The sequence below is a fragment of the Melozone crissalis genome, unplaced genomic scaffold (genome assembly GCF_028551555.1).
Source record: "Melozone crissalis strain CALT ecotype California unplaced genomic scaffold, PUWL_Pcris_2 ptg000008l_1, whole genome shotgun sequence".
Taxonomy (NCBI): domain Eukaryota; kingdom Metazoa; phylum Chordata; class Aves; order Passeriformes; family Passerellidae; genus Melozone; species Melozone crissalis.
This window is the reverse complement of record NW_026535786.1, coordinates 11,797,857-11,821,779: the sequence shown is the minus strand read 5'-3', so window position 1 is coordinate 11,821,779 and position 23,923 is coordinate 11,797,857. Positions and strand designations below refer to the sequence as shown.

At 38.9% G+C, this 23,923-nt stretch overlaps 2 protein-coding genes across 2 annotated transcripts in view; one reads left to right on the top strand and one right to left on the bottom strand.

Annotated features, from left to right (window-relative positions):
* CRACR2A (calcium release activated channel regulator 2A) overlaps positions 1-14,319 on the bottom strand; it is a 42,000-nt gene extending 27,681 nt beyond the window's left edge. The window contains exons 1-5 of the mRNA XM_054270027.1: positions 14,152-14,319; positions 9,721-9,832; positions 7,390-7,558; positions 5,727-5,873; positions 151-241 (exon numbers count right to left, since the gene is read on the bottom strand). Of these exons, the coding sequence (XP_054126002.1) occupies positions 151-241; positions 5,727-5,873; positions 7,390-7,558; positions 9,721-9,832; positions 14,152-14,319 (687 nt within the window). The remainder of the gene's footprint in view (positions 1-150; positions 242-5,726; positions 5,874-7,389; positions 7,559-9,720; positions 9,833-14,151) is intronic.
* Positions 14,320-23,083: 8,764 nt separating this feature from the next.
* Positions 23,084-23,923, top strand: LOC128933217 (proline-rich proteoglycan 2-like). Its single transcript, XM_054270146.1, has one exon. The coding sequence runs from the start codon at positions 23,084-23,086 to the stop codon at positions 23,921-23,923; it is 840 nt and encodes a 279-aa protein (XP_054126121.1).

Below are 23,923 nucleotides of genomic sequence, written 5' to 3'. Positions count from 1 at the left end.
TGCAGCACAAAAAGTAGCTGTGAGGAAAAAAATTTTTTTCTTCCTCTGTTGTGAAATACATTTTGTGGGCTTTAATTTCACACCCAGAATGAGTTTAAAACCACTGAAAGGGGGAGCAGAATCCATGGCCACTATAACAGAGACACTCACTTTCAAGAGAAACTGTTCTTTCTCCTTTTTGATTTGCTGTTCCATTTCCTCATAGAGATGTTGAATTTCTTCATCATAAGCAGCAATTTTCCTAATAAGAGATAAAAATACACTGAGTGGGTCTTTGCAACATTACTTCAAGTCATGGCCCACAATACCAGCTAAGCTCCACATCGCTGCCTTTACACAAGACTCCAAAGAATGTTCTGGTGTCAAGGAAATAGAAATTTTTGTGCAGCAACGCTCACAGATTTTTTTTTTCTCATGGAAGTAAAGCTTCAGTAGCTCAAAAGCTAATATAAAGCTGATGTTTCCATAAAAAGCAGCTGTTCATTATGCAATTTTAATGACTACTAGATCTTGGGTAAAAGGAAGAGAGTTTCCTAATGACAATACCAACATATCAGAACCTAAATTTGACCGTTAAAACTATTTTCATGGCAATTTCCTGTTTTCTATTCCTAGACTGCATTGTTGCCCATTCAAGGGTACTGAATGAGGTACTTCTATCTAAGACACATTAGCTAGAATAGAATTCCTGAAAGACCTTCTTGAAAGCAGCCTTACTGCCTCTCTAACTGCTCTGCTGAAACAAATCTGAAAAGCCCAGACAATATGCTGTGCACAAGTGTATGCAACTGTAGGAAGAAAAAAGAAGAACCTACAAAGTTCACTTTTTTCCAGTGGAATATTGCAATTAAAATATCACTGCAGTTTGATCCATGAAGGATGACATGGAGCAAATGTTTAGCTTGGACAGAAAAAAATTAACAGTTGATAGGGAACAAGATATCTGCTTTGTTCTGCTACTATTCTATTCTATGCTCACTATCTGGACACTGAAAAGCAAAAATATCTTTGTATCAAACTCAGGAGACATCCTAGAATAATTTTTTATAGTGATTATTAGGAACTTTATCTGACAGTACTGTATATTGCCTCATATTCTTCCTGCCATAGCTGTTCCTTGAGCAATCTGCATAATGTATCTGTCACAAATAAAGAACTGAATCTTCAAGGGCATTCACATCAGCAAGACAAGGAACATGCAGCAGAAAAAACCCCAATATTTATTTTGTATCTACTTTTTTTTTTTTTTTTTTACCCAATGTGGCACATATTCTATGTTTTCCCTCATTGAAGGCCTGATTCTCTTCTAATTTAAAACAAAGCCAATTTTAAAGAAAATTCAAAAACTTTACCTAATCTAAGAAGAGTGAGTAAAGCCAGAAACAAGTCTGTCTTTCCCCCTTTCAACAGCAGAACACCTGACACTGCCAGCTTGCTTTTTCAGTCACAGGTAAAAAAAAGTGAGACATTTTCCCAGGATTTACAGAAGCAATACACAACTGTCAAGCTACAAGAATTGGAGGAAAACAATGGCTGTCACTTAAGACTTTCATAACCTCTGACTAGGTGAGAAAACCAGGCCCCAAAAGAGCCTTTGCCACTTAACTGCAACATTTCAAATAGAGTGCCAGACAATCCAGAAGCCCTTTAGTTGCTTTAGTCCCCTTACACTGTAAAAATGTGTCATGTTCTGATCTCAAATCATTTTCTTGAAACTAAGAAAATGCTAATTTCTTAAATTAGCATTCATCAATGGAAGCAAATTACACAAATCCCTAGAGAAATAACAACTACTTAGAAAGGCATGGCAGAGATGCTAGGACCATACACCTACTGTATTCATGCAGTAAAATGTCACTTTGACCAGCACTAGACTGACTACTGAAAAGCCCTGTAACTTTGCAGAGGCAGAACACACTGCACAGCAGTCAGTGTTTCCATGGGAATCATAAAGATTTCCTGAGCTTCTGTATGACAGGGAGAATAACTTTAGTCCTGTGTTTTAGCTTGCTGATTTAGGTATTTTTTTCCCTCTAATGTGTTTGGAAGCAAAGGATATGGCAGCACCATGAAGACTACATCCTGAAAGCACTACTGAGTGTAGGAATCTTTTCAGTTGCTCTGGCACATAAGCACATGCCATTTCTGCAGGCTGAATACCCTGCAAGCATTCCATTCATGGATTCCATTCTTACCTCTGATCAAATTAAACAGAAGGGGAAAATAATACCCCCTCGTAATCAAAAGTCAAACAATTATAAGTAAAATAACTAACAAGCAGAAGAAAAAAAAATTAGCTGGCAAATATTCCCCAGATATATTCAGAAGAAAAAAAACTGAATTGATAAGGATATATCATTTTTATGTGATAAGGATATATCATTTTAATGTGAAAAATACAACATGTTTTTCTATTCCCTTAGATTACCTCTTCAAGCTTTACTTAACACACAGTTTTATAATTTCAGCCATATTTGATAATTTAGTCTCTCCTTTCAGTAACTGTGGAATTAACAGATAGAGATAAAAACAGATGAAATGTAATGTGAGTTCACTAAGTTCAGACAATAGGTTCAGGATCAACACACTTACAAGGGTTTCATTTCTGCCCATACATGTAGCTGCAATGTGAATTGTTTTGATTTCATAACTGCTGTCTGTGCAGTTTATCATAATGGTTCTTTCTCCTTAAAAAATTACAGTGATTTGTGCACAGTGTGAACTAATCTCCTGAGATGTTGATTATCCTCATCTTCCACAAAGATGGATTCTGACACTACCCCATGCTAAGGAGAAGTCAGTTCATCTTTCCCTTCCCCTTTACCCTTTTGTTTATCTTGCCTGTTTAGTACTCTTGTTTGAAACAGAGTCTACTTTTTTATTAGGTTTGTCCTTCAAATGCAAAAGCACAGCACCAGACAGAGCTAATGGCAGTTGAAGATTTTATCTGCTATTAGGAGAAAAAGTTTTCTCATCTCTTTTAGGCTTACTTCCTATCATTCTTATTAAAAGCCCCTTGGTTCTACTGCCAGGGATTTGAAGAATAACAAGGTCTGTCATATTCCACTACAGCCTTTGCCTCCTCATTCAAGAGATACGACCTTTTAAAAATAGCTCTCTCAGAATAGCTGCTCTATTCCTTTAACCACTGAGTTGCCATTCCCTGCACTTTTCCCCATCTCACTACACTCTTCCTGTGTTGCAGAGACGAGAACTTCCCACAGTGTGCTCAGGATATGGGTGCACTAAGAGTCCATGCAGCGGCAAAAACATGCTTTGCCACATGCCCAGTACCCTCCCTGCTAGTGCCAAGCAGTTTACTGGGCTCTTTTGGCTGATTTTGGGAAGCTCTCTGCAATGCCCCCATGGGCTTTCTCTGGAATTGTAATTGCCCATCACATAAGCATTATTTTATTTTCTCTTCCTAATGTTCATCTCTGCTTTTTTGGGGTGCTCAACACATCACCCTATGACTTTAAAAACCATTATGACTATATTTAAGAAGCCATCTAATTTCAAACAAATTTCAAAGCCCTTAAAATGAAACACAAATACCGAAAATCAAGGAGAACAAACCCTGCTAAATGAATATTGTACCCACAAAATCACATCTGGTTTAGATTTAAAACCCATTTGATTTTGGGTTTTTTTTCCTCTCTCTCTCTAGTTACATCAATATTAACCTGCACAGTCCCCCAGGTGTGCTGTATTTGCATGTTTGTTTATTGAGAATATATGCTCATCCTCACTGCTGCCTGGACCTACAAACAGGAATAGCAGCAACCTATTGGATCTATTGAACCAGAACAGGATGAAACTCCTGGATGTCTCAAACCATGGGACTGAGGTTCAAGAATGAAAATATGTACATGTGAAAGGTCCAGAAAAAAAGGCAAAAAAAATGTAGAGAAGAACATCACAGGTGAAGAGCATAGATTTTTATGGCATAAAGATCCCAGCACACGCACATGAAACTTCTGAGGGCATCCAGGATAGAAGAAAAAGGAACAATTGAAGACAAAAGCACAGCCTACACCCAGGAAATGAGACAAAAGGCAGAGAGTAGACTGCCTTATTGCCTAATGACTCACAGAGGTGAGTCAGGAAGGAAAGACTCAGGAAGAAAAGACAAAAGATCAAATTCATATTCAATTTCTAAAGAATATTATGGTCACCAATCAAGAAAAGCCCAGTAGACATTATAGGTCCTCAAAACCCAGCATCCCTTCTCTTCTGTGACCTCACAGTAAATCCTGGCCAGTCTCTCAGATACATGCATCTTAGTCCTAGTAAGTATGTGGGTATTAAAAAAATTAATCTTCTCCCCTCTATGGTGCTGTCTTGAGCTTTGTTGTGATTCATACATAGTTTAAAAGAAACAGGTTATTTATCCCCACTGTTACATTACTACTCTGATTCCTTCCAGCAGTCGACTACAAACAAAACAACAATCAGCATGCTGAAATCAGCGGTGTTATCAGGAGCAACAAAAAGAAGAAATTAGCTAAAACGTGTCTACTACAAAGGCATGAAAATCCAACGCACTTTCAAGGTAGACATTTCACATCAGCCAGAACAGATAATGCTAATGTACTCTCTGTACACCTCTGCACTGATCAGAGCTATTAAAGAGACACATTTTTTCATTCAGCTCCCAAAAAAACATTCACCAAAAAACCCAGAAAACCCTCACAGCACAAACCTCTCACCACACATGGTAGTTAACAAGCTCTAGTCTAAAATCAACAGCAAAACTCTCTGTATGCTGTTTCCAGCTGCCTGAAGGCTAAAACCACATACAGAGAATTAGCTGAAAATGCTACTACCAATATAAACCAATTGTCTTTAATGATCATACATTTTTAGGTCTTTTCCTTCTTCATAGGCCTTGTCACATTCTCAGAATAGTCAGGAGAGTGCTGAACAAATGAAGTAAAATTTCATCAATATATTTGCCTTTATTGCTCAGTCTGTAAGAACCTGAAATTCAGAAGTAACACTTTAAAATAAAAATACAGTGGAACTTCACCTACATCCACAGTTTTGCATTTTGTTACGATTTAGCATCATAACTTTTCTCCCTCTAGATAACTACATACAAAAAATGATCTGTTAATTTTTACTTCTTATACATATTTTTGTATGTGTATTTTATGTATTTGTTTATATTTATATTTTATACGCTTTACATATAAAACATACATATGTTATTTACCATATTTCATAGCTTTGCTTTATATATATTTGTTAGCTTACATTTTCACTAGTATCAGTGCTTTGTGCTGCTCTAACATCTTAAACCTCTTATGTCTCTGGCCAGTTAATCCAGGTTTATAGCTTTTCTGCACGCAATGCTTGCAAAGCACACAGACAATTTGCCAGATTTACTGTTAAATACGACTTTCCTCTGGAATCAAACTGATTAACTAGATTGGAATCACTCCATATTGTCTTAAAACCTCAATGCAATAACAGATATCTGCAAAAGAATTTCAGTCAATAAAATCTTAACCAGAAATGAAAAGCTAATTTGATTCAGTTCTGCCATATGAATGGTTCTACCCATAGTCTTAACGCTTGATAAAATTTCACATTATAGGAAATTTTACATTATGTGAAGTCTTGTCCTTCGGTCTCCGCTGAAATACCTTGTTTATTTCAGAAGTTCAAATAGCAGGTGAAATATCTCAAACTACACAAGCAGTCTAACAAAGAGAAGTACTAACTTTTTTAGAGCACATTCCAATTCATTCTTCTCATTATCTGCTTCTTGGAGCTGGGAAAAAATTCTGACCAAGAACTCTTCAAAATTGGAAAGTAAATGAGGTTCTTCTTTTTTTAGCTGCAACCAAAGTTGCTTCACATCAGTCTCACTGAAAGAAAACATCATAAAGGATTCATTAAGAGAGAACATTTCCCAGGCTGCAGTAAATGTCCTTAGCACCCTTAGTAGATGGAGGCTTCAGGGCAACACTAGTCAGAACACAAAACTTATTAAAAACAACCTAAACTGTGCCAGATTTGAGAAGGATGAGGGGGTGGAAAATTATGGAGATCGAATTTATTTTAAAAAATACATTGAAACATCTGGCCATTCCTGACTGCAGAACAGCACAGGAACTGCTTGTTTAGTGGGTGCCTTGCCAGACACTCCACCTAAACAGGAATGGGTAAGAAAGGAGACAAGACGAGATACAGTATGCCCTGCCATCACTTCTATTAGAATTAAAGAAGCTTCCACATATCTAGAGGGGAGAGGGCAGTGGAAAAGCTAACAAAATCCCTCCCTCATAAAAAATGAATGAGATTCAGACTCCTAAGTAACATAGATATGTTAACAAATTGCATTTCTACCGCATTCTTTCATTTTCAATACATTTTTCTTCCATGGTGATTCTGCTACAAAAAGCAGAACAAAACATCTTGAAATTTTGATTTAAAGATTTACCAAGATAATGTTGTGTTTCCAAATCTGTTCAGCAGACACTGACAGCTCTATTGTGAATTATAATGGGTTTCTAATACTTTGCCAATATTCTCCTGAACCACTTTGTATCTTCCTGACTCACTTTGTTTCATGAGCATTGCAATCCTGAACCTAGCCAGCAAAAGGGCTGTATTTAAAGGACAAAATAAGAGTAAGGATAGAAAAAATGGGTGATAAATATCTCTTCATAATGAAAGGCTTTCAGGATGGCTGACAATGAACTGTTTCCTGGAACAGGCAGTCAAGGGAAGACAAGGACAGATGAGTGCTTTTGTTCCATAGTAAGAATCACGGATGTATTTCTTAAATATTTGTACCACTTGTCCAGATGCTCTCCCATTTTTGCCCAAGGTTTTGTTTGGTTTTTTTTTGCTCTACGGTATTCATTGTGATTGACCAACGAATGTGAGGCCGTCACATACAAAGCTCTTTGAGCAGGTTCTATGTTCCATTTTTCAGAGGGATCTATCCTAGCCTTGGAAGAAGTAGCACTACCAGAGCAATCACAATATGCAATTAGGCAGGAAGAGGAGAAAAAGCAGAAAAAAATGGAGAAAAATTCCCTACTTATGGCGCACTTCAAATGCAGCCCTTGCCAAAAATAGCAGTCAACACGCATTGATTGAAAATCAGTGACATCTGTGGATTACATGCTTGTAATTATCTATGTTCAGATCACATGGCAGAAAAACACGTTTCATGTGCCTGGAGTACAACAGTTTTGCTTTTAGAAATTTGGTCAAACAGCATTTTATCATGACAGTAAGAAAATTAGTTTTTTAAAGAAACTCTGTGGTTTTTAGCAGCTTTTGTTCTTGCCATTCATCTTGGATTCCATTTAAATCAAACCCAGAGGTGAATCATAAAGGGTCATACAACTGATGATTGCTGTGAGAACTCACTCATCCAAAACCTTTGCAGCTCCAAGCCGATCCATGAGATTTGAGAACTGGAATTCTTCATCCTCATCACCAGTCGTGGTCTCTTCGTATCTACCTGGGCAGGCTGTTTCTCCTTCTGATGGTTGCACCATGTCATTTTTCAAAGCAATCTGCTCCAAAAGAAATTGGCCTAAGAATTAGAAATTACACACATTAGCATTTTCAGAAATTACTATAAGAAGCAATGTCATACTAAAACTCAAATTTTATGGTAAATAAACAAAAGTCTGGGGCATCCCAAGAGGATCCCTGAGTTCTATGGCTGGCTTTGTGCCCCATTTAATGTCTAACCTTCAGTAAATCATCCACCTCAAAATTCACAAACAATAAAAAAATTTGTATCTCTATGCAAAACATAAAAGGACATAAATTGCAGTAACAACTCTTCATAAATGTTGTGGGTTTGTTTCTTGATAGGTTCAAATAGATTAGGGATCTAAAATATCAGTACTGATAAAATGTATATTAAATAAAATTTAACATTCTTTTTAGCACATGACCAAAGACACATTCAATTCCTATATAAATTGTATACAGAAAGCTACATTTTATTAACAGTAGCTGTATGGTGAGGAAATCATCACATGAATAGTCAACTTTTTGGGGGGTTGGGGGAGGGGGAATATTGTGATTTTATGCTAAGGATTTTTTTGTTATATTCTAAGTTCCAGTACAGAAATTTCTATAGATCCAAGGAAACAGAAACACTGGTGTGGTTTAGTTTTTATTAACTCCATCTTGCATTTTTTCTCATAGCACCCAACAGAGCATGTTGGCAACAGAATGGAGTATGTTGCAAAGAGGGGTTACAGTAAATTTCAGATTTGCCACCATTGGAGAAATAGAAACAGGACCCTCCCAGGTGAGAGAGTAATTGGTGCAGCATGAGCTTTATCCAGACACTACTCTGGCTGCTCAAGCAGCTTTTATCTACTACAGCTTCTGCTTCCAGGAATGCCAACATCATCACCTAGCCAAATGTAGGACTAGCTGGCCTGGAAAATACCTGTCAGTGCTGTGTGGCAGGTTAAGATGTACCATGCCTCAAACTGTCTATCCCTATCCTTTACGTGGTGTGGTCCATGTCCTGCGTGTGCTGTGTGGGTGTCTTTGGGGTACGTGTTTAAAACAGGAAAGCAGTGGCCACATCCACCTGGGCCTCTGGACTGGGCTCCAGCACCTGAGCAGGAAGAATCCCCAGGATCTGGAGCTGCTTGAGATGGCAGCCACTTACAATCTCCCTTAGTAAAGAGTTTTGGTTATGCAGGGACTGCTTATGGAAGTAATCTTAATTTAACTCATGAAAAACAAAGCATATATTATTTCATTTTTTAATAATGTCAATTTTCAGATTAGAGCATACCCTATGAAGATACTTGATCTACCTCTACAATGGGAGGGGTGGGACATGAGAGAATTAGGGTTTCAAAGCACTGATGAAACCAAAAACATAAATCCTGTTTGTTGGACCTGTAGATATTAACTAAATTAAGATTTGCTGTTACAATTCACACCTAGATGAGATTCGGTGTTCTAGAGAAAATGCTTAAGCTTAGCCAGCAGAGCTGGTAAGCTCTAAAATTAGGTACAAAATTGATTCTGCATAAACAACCAAGCACTGTTTAACTAACAATGTCATCTTATCTGGAACGTCACATCTGGGGAGAAAACCACCCTGTGACAAACACAGAGAATATGACAATAAGGGTGCTGTTGAAAAACAAGCACTTACAAAGACTTATCAGATCACATCTTACAGAAGTAATAAGTGCCTCATCCTGTTTTGTTTTGAAATAAATTAACATCACTTGAAGAATTAATTCATTGTAGAAAGCATTCCCATAGCTCTAAGGACAATGGTGCTAACAAACTCCTAGCATTGTCTTACATTAAGATTAGAGATAACTTTAATTATCTTTCTTGTCCTATTAGCTGATATGAAATAACACACAAGACTCCCCATCCCCCCTGCCCAAATGAAACCTTCAATAAATTGTACATAGATTTACTCAACAGCTTAAAACAGGTGTGATTCAGGTGATTTCATCACTTTTTCATACTGTGTCATGGCTTGTCATTTTACACAGGAGAGAAAGACCCAGAAGCCCTTTGTCTACTTATTCATATAATTTGATCACTTCTTCCTCTGCTATATATATCTGCTACATTTAGGGAACAGTCTGGCACCCTTAAGTATTAAGTGTCCTGTTAAGACAAAGTTCCTCTTGATTCATGGGGAGAGTACAGAACATGAATAAAGCTCAAAAGAAGAGACATGTTTCCAAAACTCACTGAATCCTGTGATGAACTCCTTTGGGGTAAGTGAGCCATTGCCATCAGCATCCAATGTAACAAAAACTTTTTCAAGTTCTTCCAGGCTAAGAGGTAACTCAGGATGCAGTCTCTGTAATGAAAAAACATGCAGCAACTTTATCCATTACTACAGGATAAGAGGAAGACTGGGTTCTACAAAACATCCATAGCACAGCAGGACAGGTCCTTTGCTTCCCTGAGTGAAAATTAATTACAGAGCAAAACCGGATCAAGTGAGGGACACGTGCTTTAATGACTTATTTGTCTTTATGAACCCACTATGATGACACAGGGAGAACAACTGTCTGGTGCCACAAATTCCAAACATATGGAGAAGAGGAAGAACCTGAGGTGGAGTCTCAGCCTCCTGGTGAAATGGCTTGATTATCTTGGTGAAATGCCTTGGTTATCAGGCTACTGGGCAAACTTGGCAGCAGAACTGTACAACTAGTTCCTTCCACGTCATAAAGTCAAGCAAGAGACTCTCTAGATGACTACATTATAGAGAATATACTGTCCTAATTCAAGCTGATTCAAAAAGTGTACATAAATAAATAAGCAAATAAAACAAAGCTAAGACAGCTGCACAGTCTAAGGACAAAACCTGTAGTTCCCACAATGAGTTAAATGGAGTTCATGACTGTCTACTTCTGTAATTAAGCATGCTCACACCAAAAAAGACATAGCTTCATAAAATCAGCTCCACAAGTATCACATACTTTTTCCTGATAATCTAAAGACATAAAAGAAAAGACTTCTATAAAACTGATACTAATGGTTTTACTCTAATTCTTTTAACAGTGTAGACAGATTCCCAGAAACAGGAGGAAACTGGAGTGGCAAACAACACCAATAACCAGTATTTCCACTGGGAGACAGCACTAGGAAAATTAAAACCTTTCCTCAGCTTGAGAAGCAATATAAATAAACACTGGTTCACTCCTCTGCTTTATTAATTAACATTTTAATCCCCCAAAACTCCTGTTTTATATACAACATATTAAAACTGCAAGCTAGTAGGTTGATAAAGTTCATTAGATTAAAAGTGCTGATCTGTTCCACTGTTGGGGAGGTATTTGGGACCAAAAAAACATTTCTCCTGCAATCCAAAACAGCAGAAATCACTATTCAGTATTCTAAACCATATAGGCAAGGAAAGAATTGGCTGAAACGCATTAACCAGGAGTTCCCTGGTTTCCACAAAGAGTTTAGGGTATGCTTTATGAACTGTTTGGATAGGAGTGTTAAAAGGAATTCCAAGGTGGTCCTGAGAAGTAAAAGCAACAGCGCTACTAAAGCACAGAACTACCTGGAATAGTTACAAAAGGATTTCTGATAAGGATTAGTTGTGTATTGCTGCCTGCTTCCAGAAGCAAAACCTAGGAAAACTTGATAAAAACTCAGTTTAAATGACTTATTTCATCAGTGTCTTCAGTTTCTTATTTAAACACACCCATCTTCCCAAAGTTTGGATTTCAAACTCTACGATCTAAAGGGAAACCTTTTATAATCAGTTTCTCCTGTAAAATTCTTACAGCCAACACCACACTGATGAGGGAGAAGGTGCTTCAAACAAATTACTCTTTTTACATTCAGAAAAACAGACACTGTACTCTTACCACCAGATCTTTGGAACCTGCTGAAGGAGCACCCAATCTGACCATGCCAAAAATACAGACCCAGCTGCTATGCCAGCGCAATGATCTGGGGGTCCTGCTGCAAACCTGACTGACAAATATGGGCTTCTCCAACCTCAGCTGCAGTGCCCTAATGCAGCATCCAAATTCTGCTGAGAACTACACTAAATTTACAGTAGAAAACACCATTATTACTTGTATTTTCTTGGGGGGAAGGGAAAAAAAAAGGTGTGAAAATAGGAGATTCTAAGGAATGTACCAACATTTTGCTTCATTAAATTCCCTCCAGATCATTTGCAGACTTTTATGAGCTGGGACACTTACTAAGATTAAATCAATGTTTTCCCAACCTCTTGGGTTTTTTCTTAATAAAAAAATTAAAGTGGTTTGTGGCTAGGAAAGCAAAATGTTATTGGTCTCACTGTTGTGTTTTTGTTTATTTGCTCATTTTAAGCTTACTGTAAAATTACATAGGCCCTTTCAATATGAGGCTCCTAAAATTTTAAAAAGAAAAGAAAAGAAAACAAAACATATTCAGAGATACCACTGGAGCTTCAAAAGAAGCTATCTGCACTGCCACCAAATGTGCTCTGTGGCTTCATGATATCTGCGCTTAATTCTCCTAAAATACCAAGCTTTTACTCAGCTAAGTACAAGGACAGAGGTCAAACAGCTAAGAGCAACATCTGAACCCAATCCTCCCATGTACTTTAGAAAAAAACATTTTACAGCACTAACCCTCATTATTCATTATAACCTCAAGGACCAATAGATGAAACTGTGGTTTCAAGTCTAAGGTAGAATTTTCTTTCTTGCCATTTCAGAAAACCTCTTGATGGTTTGAAAGTTGAGTACATTTGATATTTGGAAATGGAATAATTTTTTTTTTTTAAATCCAGCTATTAACATCCTCTCACAATAAACAACATCATATAATCAAGGAGGAGTAAATCTTTCATGTAGTAACTGTTACAGACACAAGAGAAAAAACTCTGCAAGATTTGTTCCATCAAGATTAATTAAATTTCAGATACTTTGCACTCTGTTGAAATCATGCCTTGTATCCCAAGCCTAAAGATTAAAAGGATTAGCATTAGCATCCTATATCTGAAGCAAAGCTTCAGGAATGATAAGCAGTACAGACCTACCAAATACAGCACAATACAGAAGTGATCAACACTTAGTACCTTTTAAGGAAAAAACTGATTTATTTCATTAAATTTTGTTTTTCTTATAGTGAGTAAACATAATGAAAAATGCAGGAAACAAAATCAAGTATAAAGAAACACCATCTCAAATGTCCTGAGCACCTTTATTTCTATATTAAAGAGCTTACATACCCTTACATACATAGAGAGAGTTTTCAGTTACAGTAAACAAACATGATGAAATAGAGGAATGAAATAGAACTTTATTTGTTCTTTGCAACACTATTTCTACTGCATTTTTGCAGCATCTGTTTTAGAACCTGAAGTATAAATTTAGCAGCACTCTAAGCATAAACCTAGAATCAAACAGAATCAAATAATTTTACATTCCTTGCAAAAACAGGTATTAAAACTTTTTATATACGTATACATACACATACATATTGCGGTTTTCCATTAGGTAAAAATCTATGCCTTTCAGTTTTTAGAAAGAGGGTAAAATTGTAATCCATTAAACTCTGTGGCTTTGGATTTACCAAACACTACCACTGGCAATATGTTTGGCTTTTTGAATTCAGTTACTTCAGTGAGATAATGCAGATTGGCAAAGCCTACAGCAGAGCCAACATCTGCATTCCTCTCTTTTTTTAACTTTGCATAATTAACAGAGGTCATCAGAAAACTCAGCAACACACAACTGCCAAGAAAGCTCTTGAGAGCTAGCAAACTGAGCAGTTTATTTAGGAGGGTTTTGCTTTTCCAAAATAGGTAAAGTTGTTTCAACTGTGTTTTCATACATACAGACAACTTTTGTCTCTCAGGACAGAGAAAGTTTCTAAATTTTCTATTAGATGCTTTCTTTAGTCGTAGATCATGATGAATTTGTTTTGCTCCTGCTCCCTAATTCTGTTTCATCTGTAAGTACTGAAGTAGAAATGGATTAACACAAGTTATGCTTTGCATGTCAAGCATGAGTACATTTCTGTTCTCTACCACATACTGGCTCAAATCATCTTATCACTTCTGCAATGTGCCACAATCACATTTTCAAAAGCTTTTGTTATATATAGTTGCTTTTTCTCGTCAGCATATTCAGCAAATCTGATTTTGGGCCCTCAAACAAATTAAGCACAATTTCCTAAGACTGCTGCCAACACTGAATAATGCTAAAAATACTGTTCCTCTGTACTTTCTACATATATATGTGATCCAGCTGAGAGTTCACCATTGCCTGACAGTGAAGCCACAGTGAAAGACTTTATTTACACAATTTTGCTGAAAAAAGGATAGAATTGGCAGACTAAATACACCCCTGACACTGTGGCAAATCACAAAGCAATGAATTTAATGGTGTTTCGACGTTTTCAACAAGAATAGAATTGAAGTCCTGGGGCTTTTTTTTAAACCTAATTTACTTTGATTTTCCACTTTTTTGTTGCTTTGTCTGTGAGGAAAAATGCAAGCATTATGTAAGACTTCAAAGATATTATTTTAAATCTCACGTATCTCTTTAAAGTTATGAGGAGGGTGTTAACATTTTTAACTCTAAATTAATCAGTCTCAACTCATTAAGGGCTTTAGGAGCTTCTCTCGCCGCGCATTTCACATAACCAATTGTGTTTTACCTGCATGTCTTGACGAGTGACGAAGCCTTTGCCTTCCAGATCACAAATCTGAAAGAACTCTTGTGCTTTTCCCAGCACAGTTAGTTCTGGGTCTTGTTCTCCAGTCCTGCTCCTCTCTGCATCTCCTGGTTGCACGGGACTGGTGTAGTCTCCTCTTATTCTGTCCATGGTTACAGTCTCAGCTCAGGAATATCCTGGGATGCGGCTATCCCATTTACCCATAAATTCTGATCTGAAACCTGTGCATGGGAAAAAGAAAGGAAAAAATCAAATCAGACCCTCTTAATGATGCTTTCAATACAATCTCTTAGCAACCATTTCTTTAATTAGCCACCAAAGCTTAGAAGAGGAAAAAGCTTTTTGAAGACACTTACCCTTGATGGGCTTCACTAAAGACATTGCAAATGGGATGATGAACAAGGAAGGGGGAGTCTGAGGGAAGGAGAGGACAAAACTAGCTCTGAAATGGAGTCTCAAAGCAAAATCAGCCAGCTTGACAAGAAACACAGACAATCGATGAACATGAACAAGAAAACACAAGAAATACAGATAAAGGCAAGAGTAAAGTCACTACAACTTGACTTCACATATTTGTCTTGAATTTGTAGTTCTTATCTAAGTAGGTCTGCCTAAAGTAGATAGATTTGAGACACAGTAGTAGATAAATTTGAGACACAAATTTATCTCAAAATTTTTAACAGAACAAAGAATTTTTTAAGGCATTTGACTATAATATGAGAATATAGCCTGATTGTGATCCAGTATGACTGGCACAATCTGGAACAACAGAAAGGCCAGTGAAAATTGTTTAAAAATGGAACTTATGTTGACTTCAGAGCAAAGACCTCAGTACTGCATGGATATGAAGATAGAATATGAGGAAACAAGACCTTAGGCTTGTCTACGCAGCTTCTTAAAGTGAAAAGGCTCTGATCACATAGAGCAACTCAGCCTGTTTTACTCCAGGCTCAAGTTCAAACCTGACACTCTTGGAACACAGCATCTTCTAAGATGTGTTCATCTTAGAGAACGCACACAGCTTCCCGTGACAAAGATTTCTCTGATACCCATGGGCCAGGCAGCTGGACTTCCCACATTGCATGTAAGTGTAAATTTACTGCAAATAGGCCATTGACATCAAACCAAACTAAGATTTTGGTGAGCAAATCACTCAGCCCCTCTGAAACCATGTGAAAAAATTTGCAAACACAGGTAATTTTCCTTTCCCTCTCTCCTCTCTTTTATCACTCCAATCATCCCAAGACTCTTGTTCAAATACTTTCCAGAACTGGAATAACTTTGGCTATATGGCCAAAGAACCTGTCAGAATCTTCCTAGTGCAGTGTTACAAGAAGGACAAGGAAAAACACTCAGAGGGGAGCCAAGAGATGTCTAAACCACCCAGTATCACGCCACCTTAGGAAACTCCTCCCTCAGAATGGATCTTCCTTGAATTTTAATGTACAGCTGTCAGTGGTGCCTTATAAACCCCAAGACCTCTCTGCTGGGACAAGCCAAGAGGCAGCAAAGTCTGCCAGAGCATCCATGCCAGAGCATCCATAATTAACAAGGCTAGAAAAGGCTGTCATGGGGAATTCTGGTCACACATACAAGGGGATTTTGCCTATTAGAGCTGCCTGAACAGCTGTAATCTCTTTCTCTTGTGAGGAAAATTTCTACCTCAGAAAGTCTGACCAACATTCAGTAGCTGGGAAGACACACAAAGGAAAAGACTGCTCTATAATTGCCCTGTTTCTTAAATCCTTCCATGACGTTTCCAACAGTCTTAAAAACAGTATTTGAGCCAGATGAATCTTTGCTCTCACTGTATATAGCCACCCACAAGTGGACCAGATGGAAAGGCACAATCAAACTACACTGGTGTAATAGTCCAGATAAAATTCTCCCTTCATACTGCTTTTACACACCTGAACCTCCATTACTTCAATACAGCTCACTTCTGGCTGACACCAGTGTATGAGGTAACAAACCAGACCATCAGCTTCAGCTTAGCAATGATACTAACTTAAAAACACGTGTAAAAACACCGAAAATCAATGGGACAAGTACAGCTTGCAGACAGTCTTGACAAGATCAAAATTGACCCAGACTCAAAATGCTTTTGGGATTTTTTAAAGATTTTTTATTTCAACAATTTCCAGAAGGCCACAACTTCAGGAACAGGCTGAACTAATCAAGAGAGTAAGTGCTGCTAGTGTCTGCCTCTGCACAGTCCATCAGACTTCCTTAGGAAAAAAGAAAAACTATGCAAGGAATAAATAGCCTATTGTAAGTGAAAGAACAGAAATACAAAACCAGATCAAAAATGGTGGAACAAAAGGCACTATATACACTTTGAGGAAGTTGTTTGCAGTTAGCAAACAGTACAATTCAGCAAACATCACCATGCTTTCTAAATACTTCCATACACAAAATGAAATTACATGCATCATGAGAGCCGCACCTTCTTATAAGTTGCCCCACCTTTTATACACCTCAGAAAAACTTGCTACACAGCAAGTGTCTTCAATACAGCAGAAAATTAAATTAGAGCATCTGCAAAAATTCTTAATCCTTATGGCATCTTCTAAAGCTGATAGAGTTCATCATAATTCCTACAGTGTCCTGATACTTTGCAAATGCTGGTAATAACATGAAAGATTAAAACTGCAATTTGTCCCACATTACTGAATCAGCACTCAGTAATTACCTCAAAGCCAGTATCAAATAACATAGGTAGTCCCATTCACTCATGCATCTCCTTTAGAGAATGAATGGCTTACAAAATCAATTCCATTAAGACCTTTGATTTCCATTCTTTTAGCTACAAACACACTTCACTATGCAAAATAGGTGATATCATGACCTGATGCAAACAAGCATAGCTCCAAATACTAAAGAAGGATGTGTGATTCACGAGGTTTCTGTCCATTAATCATGAGGGAAATTTTGGACCGATCTGCAAAAGGGAAGTCACTGTTAATATTCCAAAAGGCATTTCCATCATTTCCAGTCAGGTCTACTGCAAATCACCAAACTCTAGAGGTGCAGAACAACGTTGAGCCACAGATTTCACAAGTCATGATGTGTGACAACCCCATTCTCCCTAACTGTGATAGTTAAAAACATAGAGAGCTGTTTTGCCTCATATCTCTCCTGGTTTCAGGTTTCAGTGAAATATTTTTCTTAGCATGTGTCTACAGGTACAAATTTTCTGCAGCACACTTCAAAATACCATCAGCTGAAAAATACCGTAAGCTTATTTAATACCAAGGTCACCTTGGATTTATCCAAAACACTGTTATGAGAGAGAACACACGTCTTGCAAACACTACAAAATAAAAAATAGATTGCATACTTTTTCTACAAGAAATATTTATTTCCTACAATCAAATGTTAAAATAACCCCCAGCTGCAGTGTAGCATGCCTGACACATGAACAGGGACCTCTTCAGAAATAACTTAGTGTCAGAGTTAGTTATCAGAGTTAGTTATCCAGCACCGTGCTAAAAAGCTCCTAAAGCTAAAATGCATCACCACAAGAAGTCATTCTGTTCCCAACTGCTCTGCCCTGCTTTTAAGCAAGTATTCATCCAGTCAAACAGTGAAATCTGTTGTAGAATCCTTTCAATTCCAACTGGAAAGTTACAGTTTATTTAACTTGATTAAGCCCAAGTGGCCCATCTAGGAAGAATCAAAAAAAGCAGGACCTACAGAGAATGACAGAGGAATGGGATTGCTAAGACCAAAGAGAGCACAATAACCAAGCTCAAGTACATAGAAGTCTCCTAGGTAAAGGATTGAAGAAAAATGCTCCCTATGCACATAATACAAATCCACAAGAAGCAAACACGTCAGACAAGTCAGACATGAAAACCCACCCAAGCATAAAGAAGGTGGAGCACTGAACCCCTGACTGCAAAGGCAGTGCAGTTCTGCCATCATGGAAGAGCAGACCAAACACAAATCTGCAAACAATGGCAGAGGAGAGCATTCCTGAGAAAGATGACTAGATCAGTGGACTTCAGTGTTACCTCTAGCCATTAAAAAAAAGATTTTATGACCATCCAACATAAAAATTTAGGTCCCACACTTAAATAGCAGAGATAAAAAGTTGTGTGCTCAAGAAAATACCTGGTTTTTCTCAATTATGACTGTGACAATTAACCTTTAAGCTCTCATGAAAGTATCATAAAGCTTGGCCTAAGCATTTGGACACCTAGAAAAAACTGGATGAAAAAAAAGGGGACATTGATTCTTCCAGTTTTGGCTTTTCAGGTAAAAACATGCAAGTCAGAAAATCTTGTAATGAAATGTATCATCAAGGCTCTTCCACACAGCCTGAATTCACTTCTCTCATGATGTACATGATCTGTCATGACTCCTCATCTCAGGACATTTTACACCATGGAGTGGGTGTGAGGAGTTCAACTGGAGGAAAGGATCTGGGGCAGGCTGGAGTTCCTGTGAGGGACCACAGGAAGACAGTCTGAAAGGAACGGGTCATGAAAATAATTTCAGGGAAGTAGCGAAGGCAGAGACAAAAGAAGAATCCTACATCCACTGGCCTGTAAAAGGAAAAACTAAGTTATGTAGAAATTCCTTTAGTGTAAGTAGATTTGTGTGGGAGAACCAAATTCTGTTTAGAATCAGTCTTGACAGACTGTTTACATTCAGTATTAACAGAAACTCTCCAGCCAGACCTGATTAGCTTTTAAAGATTAAAGGAACCATTAGGATCACCTGCTTTGCTATCTGCAAGCTTAAAGCTTCACTTATACTATAACAAGGCTTTAAAACTTACTTACAATTTATTTCAAGGTAAGGGAGCTCAGCAGAAGTCAATGAGGAAAAAGACCTGGGAGAAGACATTGTGTGTTGTACATACACCAAAGTCATATAAATGGAATTTCTCCTTTTCAGAAGATTACTGGTTAAGAAAAACTAACGAAACAAACAAACAAAACCCCACCTTAAATCTAAAGAAGAAGGATAAAAATCCAGATTAAATATCTGAAGCAGTGTCTCAACAATATTAACTGTGAAACAGGAGAAAATATGCTTGAGGTGATTAAGCATTAAGGATTCCAAAACAGACAGCCAAAGACTTTGGACAGAGACAAATTACTCCCCGCTTGGCATTTGTCCCTAGATGAATCCACAAATACACAAACTATGTCAATTCTGTGCACTATGATGCAGAATTCCAACTCTTGACTGGTGAACATATCTTCATTAAACTTTTAACATTTGCATCCAAGCAACTAGTTTTCACTGGGCTTGTAAGAAAATCTTCTCCCAAAAGCCAGCTTCCCCAGAGGAAGACAAAAGATCTGCCTGGATTCTTGCTGGCTTCTATGGAAGTAGTAAATAAAACTATCTATGTATTAAAATTCAGATGCCCAGGGTAAGCAGGCATATTCATTTATTCACCATCCTGCTCTTCAATATGAAAACACTAAAGAAAAACAAATAACAGGATATTTACTGCCTAAATCTTAGCAGTTCTTAGGGGTCCATACTAAAAAGGCAGGATTAAGTTAAAATGGACCTGTAAAGTGCTGCTAGGATCCTTGAGAAGTAAAGCTACTCAAGGTAAAGATTTTAGCAGAAATACATCTTTTGCTTTTGCTTCATTGCTTTGGATGCTTCCTTTTTAATGCATTTAAGAAGTCAAAAGCTAAGAGCTGCCTGAAAGTGCAAACTTCTTACAGAGGGACACTGAATTTAGGGGCAGCCATCATCATGGAAATCACTGTTGCAGAATAATCACAAGATCATGAGAACTGAGAGCACCCTGCCTCTAGTCTGTGCAGGCTTAAGGACCCCCTGTCTCCTCTCCCTCCTTTTGCTCTTTCCACCTTATTCCAGAAAACTGGTTCCAAGAAGAACTCGCCACCTCTTGCTCCTCACCTGCCTGTTGGTTGCATGAACCTTGTGTCTTCAGAAACTGCTGGCCTATGCAATACCTGAGCAGGATGGTGCTACCAGCGTGCATAAGTATCTAAGTGGGTGTTTTCCTCACCAAGTCTGTCTTTATCTCTCTAAATTACCAATAAATTATTACTGCATACAAATACAGCTTGGCCAGCTACCCGTTTTGGGCTAAAACTATGGCTAACATCTCTGGCTGCAACATGAGGTTTTATAAATCTCTCCTTGCAAACTGGACAGACATTAGCACTTCCAGAACTTGTATGAGAACTATTCCAGAACTGTGTAGAACTATTCTACCATTATTTTGACTTATTTCTAAAACATCATTTGTTAATTCATAGATGTAAAAGCTATTGTTAAGAAGGAGCATCTTACAACACATGCAACACATCCCAAACGTAATTGAGTCAAAACTGGGCTGAGTCCATCTGACTGCAAAGAATCACAGAATCATTTATGTGGTAAAAAGCCTCTAAGCACAATTTATTGTGCTGCATTGTTCCAAGTACTGAAATTAAATGTGATTAACTGTATTGATAACGGCATTATATTAGTAAGTGGTGTAACATGACGTTCTGCCAGGAGATATTGCCAGTTCACATGAGCTGTTCCATTTGTAGACAAATTATTTGCACTGGAAACCCCTTTCCCCTGAAGTAAAGATCTGGAAAAAGTTTAAGTTAAATAGTATATATCCCTTTTAATTGTCTTATCTTTCAGGTTTTCCTAATGACTCACTGCTAAATCAAGTTACTTTCGGCTGGTGAAATCAGGTTGACAAGAACATCTTTAAAGTACACCATTTTCACAAAAAAACCCTTGAAATATTCTGCCTCCTCCAAAAGCCCTTGCTAAAAATGTAACATCTGAAAAAAAATCAAAACCTTTTATCTGCCTGAAAGCCAACAACAATTTGGCTTGAAGTCCAAAATACACTCTCTAGTTTTTCAAGGAATGTTACATCTTTAACTCAAGTCAAAGAATTTTGAGATGCAAATTGAATATTCTCTTCAAATACGAATAATTTTTCATGGAAAAAACATTAGTATAAAATTTCAGCCTACTGTGCCATGGACCTTAGAGGACCCAAGTCAATGCAGATTCCACTAGAAGACAGAGAGACATATTCCAAGTGTTTCCTTAGTTATCTGGCACTCAGTTTGAAGCTGGGTTGGCACGAATTATTGTCTTCAAAACTTTCAGAATTTCTAAAACTACAAACTTGCTCTTGGAAAATACCTTCACTTGAGTCAGTGGGACAGGTTTTATGGGGCAAGCGCATGTCAGTAAGGCACAAGAATATTTAGATTGCTAGTCCACTGGTTTTCCACTGCAAAAAGTAATGGTAAAATATGATATTAAAAGACTCATATTTTCCTATATGCAGAACAAGATAACCTTCATGCTATCTGCTCTACACAGCTCACTTCCAAGGCCTTAGAAACACATAAACAAATCCACTTATCTATGTTTGATTAGGAGGCTTGGTCTACTTCATCCTGTTCAGCTCTACAAAAAAAAGTCTTGCTATGCAAACAATTAAAAATGCATCATTACAGATTCTTAATTGAATTTTAATTCAGTACTGGTTTTGAATAGAGATACAACCTCCCCTTTCTCTGTGACCCAATTATTCAGAAAGTTATCTTTACAATTGTGCAGGATCCCTAACTTCATCTATGCTGCTCTTCAGTTAATGGAAGCTCCCCAGCAAGACCCTTCACTTTCCTTGACACACCCTCTGTGAGACTAAGGAATGAGATGGGTCCAAAAATCTTTAAACTCAGTTTCAATCAGACACAGACATCCTGGTGCTTCTGCATGGATTAGGTCATGAACAGTGGAATCAATTATGTTTTTACATCAGATTTAACTTGAACTGACTAAATCACTATTTTTCAACATGAGAAATCAAACCTTACAGATGTGTTACTCCCAGCTTGCATGTTGGGACAATATGTTCATATATATTTAGACTGCAAATTAGCAAAGAGTGGAGAGGGAATCAGGGAAGACCACTATACTCTTTACTCCTCCATTTAACCACCATTTACCCATCTAAATGATGAAATGATATTATTTGTCAATGAACAGAAAAGGGAGAAAAAAGAGACCTGTTAGAAGCAGCACATTCATCCTGTGGTCTGAAGAAACCACAAACAAACTTGTAGAGTGGTGCAAGATCTTTGGTGCATTTATTTCTGCTACTTGTTTTACTGTTATCTTCTAGTCTGCCACCAGATAAGAGGAAAGGGTGGTGGTGGGGGCAGAAATAGCTCACAAGGAACCAAACATATCGCATTCATTACAGCAGCAGTGAACTTAAGTCTCTAAGAACTGGCAGACCAGGAGACTGTAAAGTATTACTGCCCTGAATCGCATTTGCTACTTATTCCATTCACAGAAATGTATCTTCCTTTTTGTAATTCAGACTCTGTCTTTTGATTTCTTTTCTCAATTTCATGAAAGATGAGAATCTAGCTTAGAGAAGACCAACATTTAATTTTCACTTTGGGTGTAATGGTTCCCTTTTGATCTGTGCAATTACTGAAGCTCAAATATGGGGACCAGAGTTCTTAGAACAACCCACAGAAAACCAATACAATTCTACCCATGCATCAGAACAATTTACTTATTTTAAAAAGAAAAGTGAAACTAAGCTGAAAACTACTGTTGAAAACCACAAAATTGCAACTAAGAAAAGAGACCACATTAAATTAGCCAACGTGTTCTAGAGGGATTTTACCATTCTCCCAATTGTGACACTACCCACATTTCACTACATGCAGCAATAATCGGTTCTACTGGTGTATATTAAGAAATCTATTATCCTGCTAGCAGCACGTTTCTTTCATAACTGTCATTTACAGTCATCATAAACCTTCAGTGTCAAGAAAGACAGAAAATGAAATCAGAGATCACCTAAGTGCTACAGCAGAGTAAGAGTGACACCAAACTATTGCAGGGGGACACAGGAATCATTTCTACAACCACCATGAACAGCACTGCCTTCTTCTTCACCAAGCACTTGGTGGGCCTGAGGGCAGCCCCCAGCCACAAACTCAATCATCTTCTGTATCTGCAGGGAAGCGAGAACCAGCGGGGCAGCTCCTCAGGGGCCAGGCCATCCAGGGATTTCTCTCTGACGGCATCGGCACGAAGCTACACACGAGGCACGGCGGGAGTGCCAGCACAACCCCTGCCTGCCGCCGGCCCTTTCGGGCACCCCCTTGGGCACCATTCCGGGTGTGGCAGGAGCCACGGCAGAGGCAGCCCCGGCACGGAGCTGTCGCTCCCCACGCCAGCCCCGGCTCCCGGCGGACTCGGCTCCATCGCCGTGCGGGCGTTCGCGCCGAGCAGGCGCTGCGGGGGCTGCACCAGCCTGCTGCCGGCCGCTTCCAGCCCCTTCCTGCCGCCCTCCTGCCTGGCACCGAGCGGGGGGAGCGCCGAGGGCAGCCCCCCGCCCCGCCACCCAGCCGGGCCGCCGCTCCCCTCGGGGCCGGAGCGCGTTCGGTGCCAGGTGCCGGCCCCGCCGGGCCCCGCCGGGCCCTGTGCCCGCGGACAGCGCAGGAAGCGCGGCTTGCGACACAGCGGGGCTCGCTGGGACACCGGGGCTCTCTCTGCAGGGCAGGGCACGGCGAAGCGGCGGCCGCGGGTGCCTCCCCGCCGGGAGAGCGGTGCGGCCGGGCTCGGACCGGCCGTGCCTGCCCCGGCTGCTCAGGGCCGCCATGCCGCCCCCACTCACCTGCCGCAGGCGCCGGCCCCGCGGGCTGGCCCGGCCCGCGCTCCCCGGGCTGGAAGCGAGACGGCGGAAAGGCTGAAACCACTTTCCTAA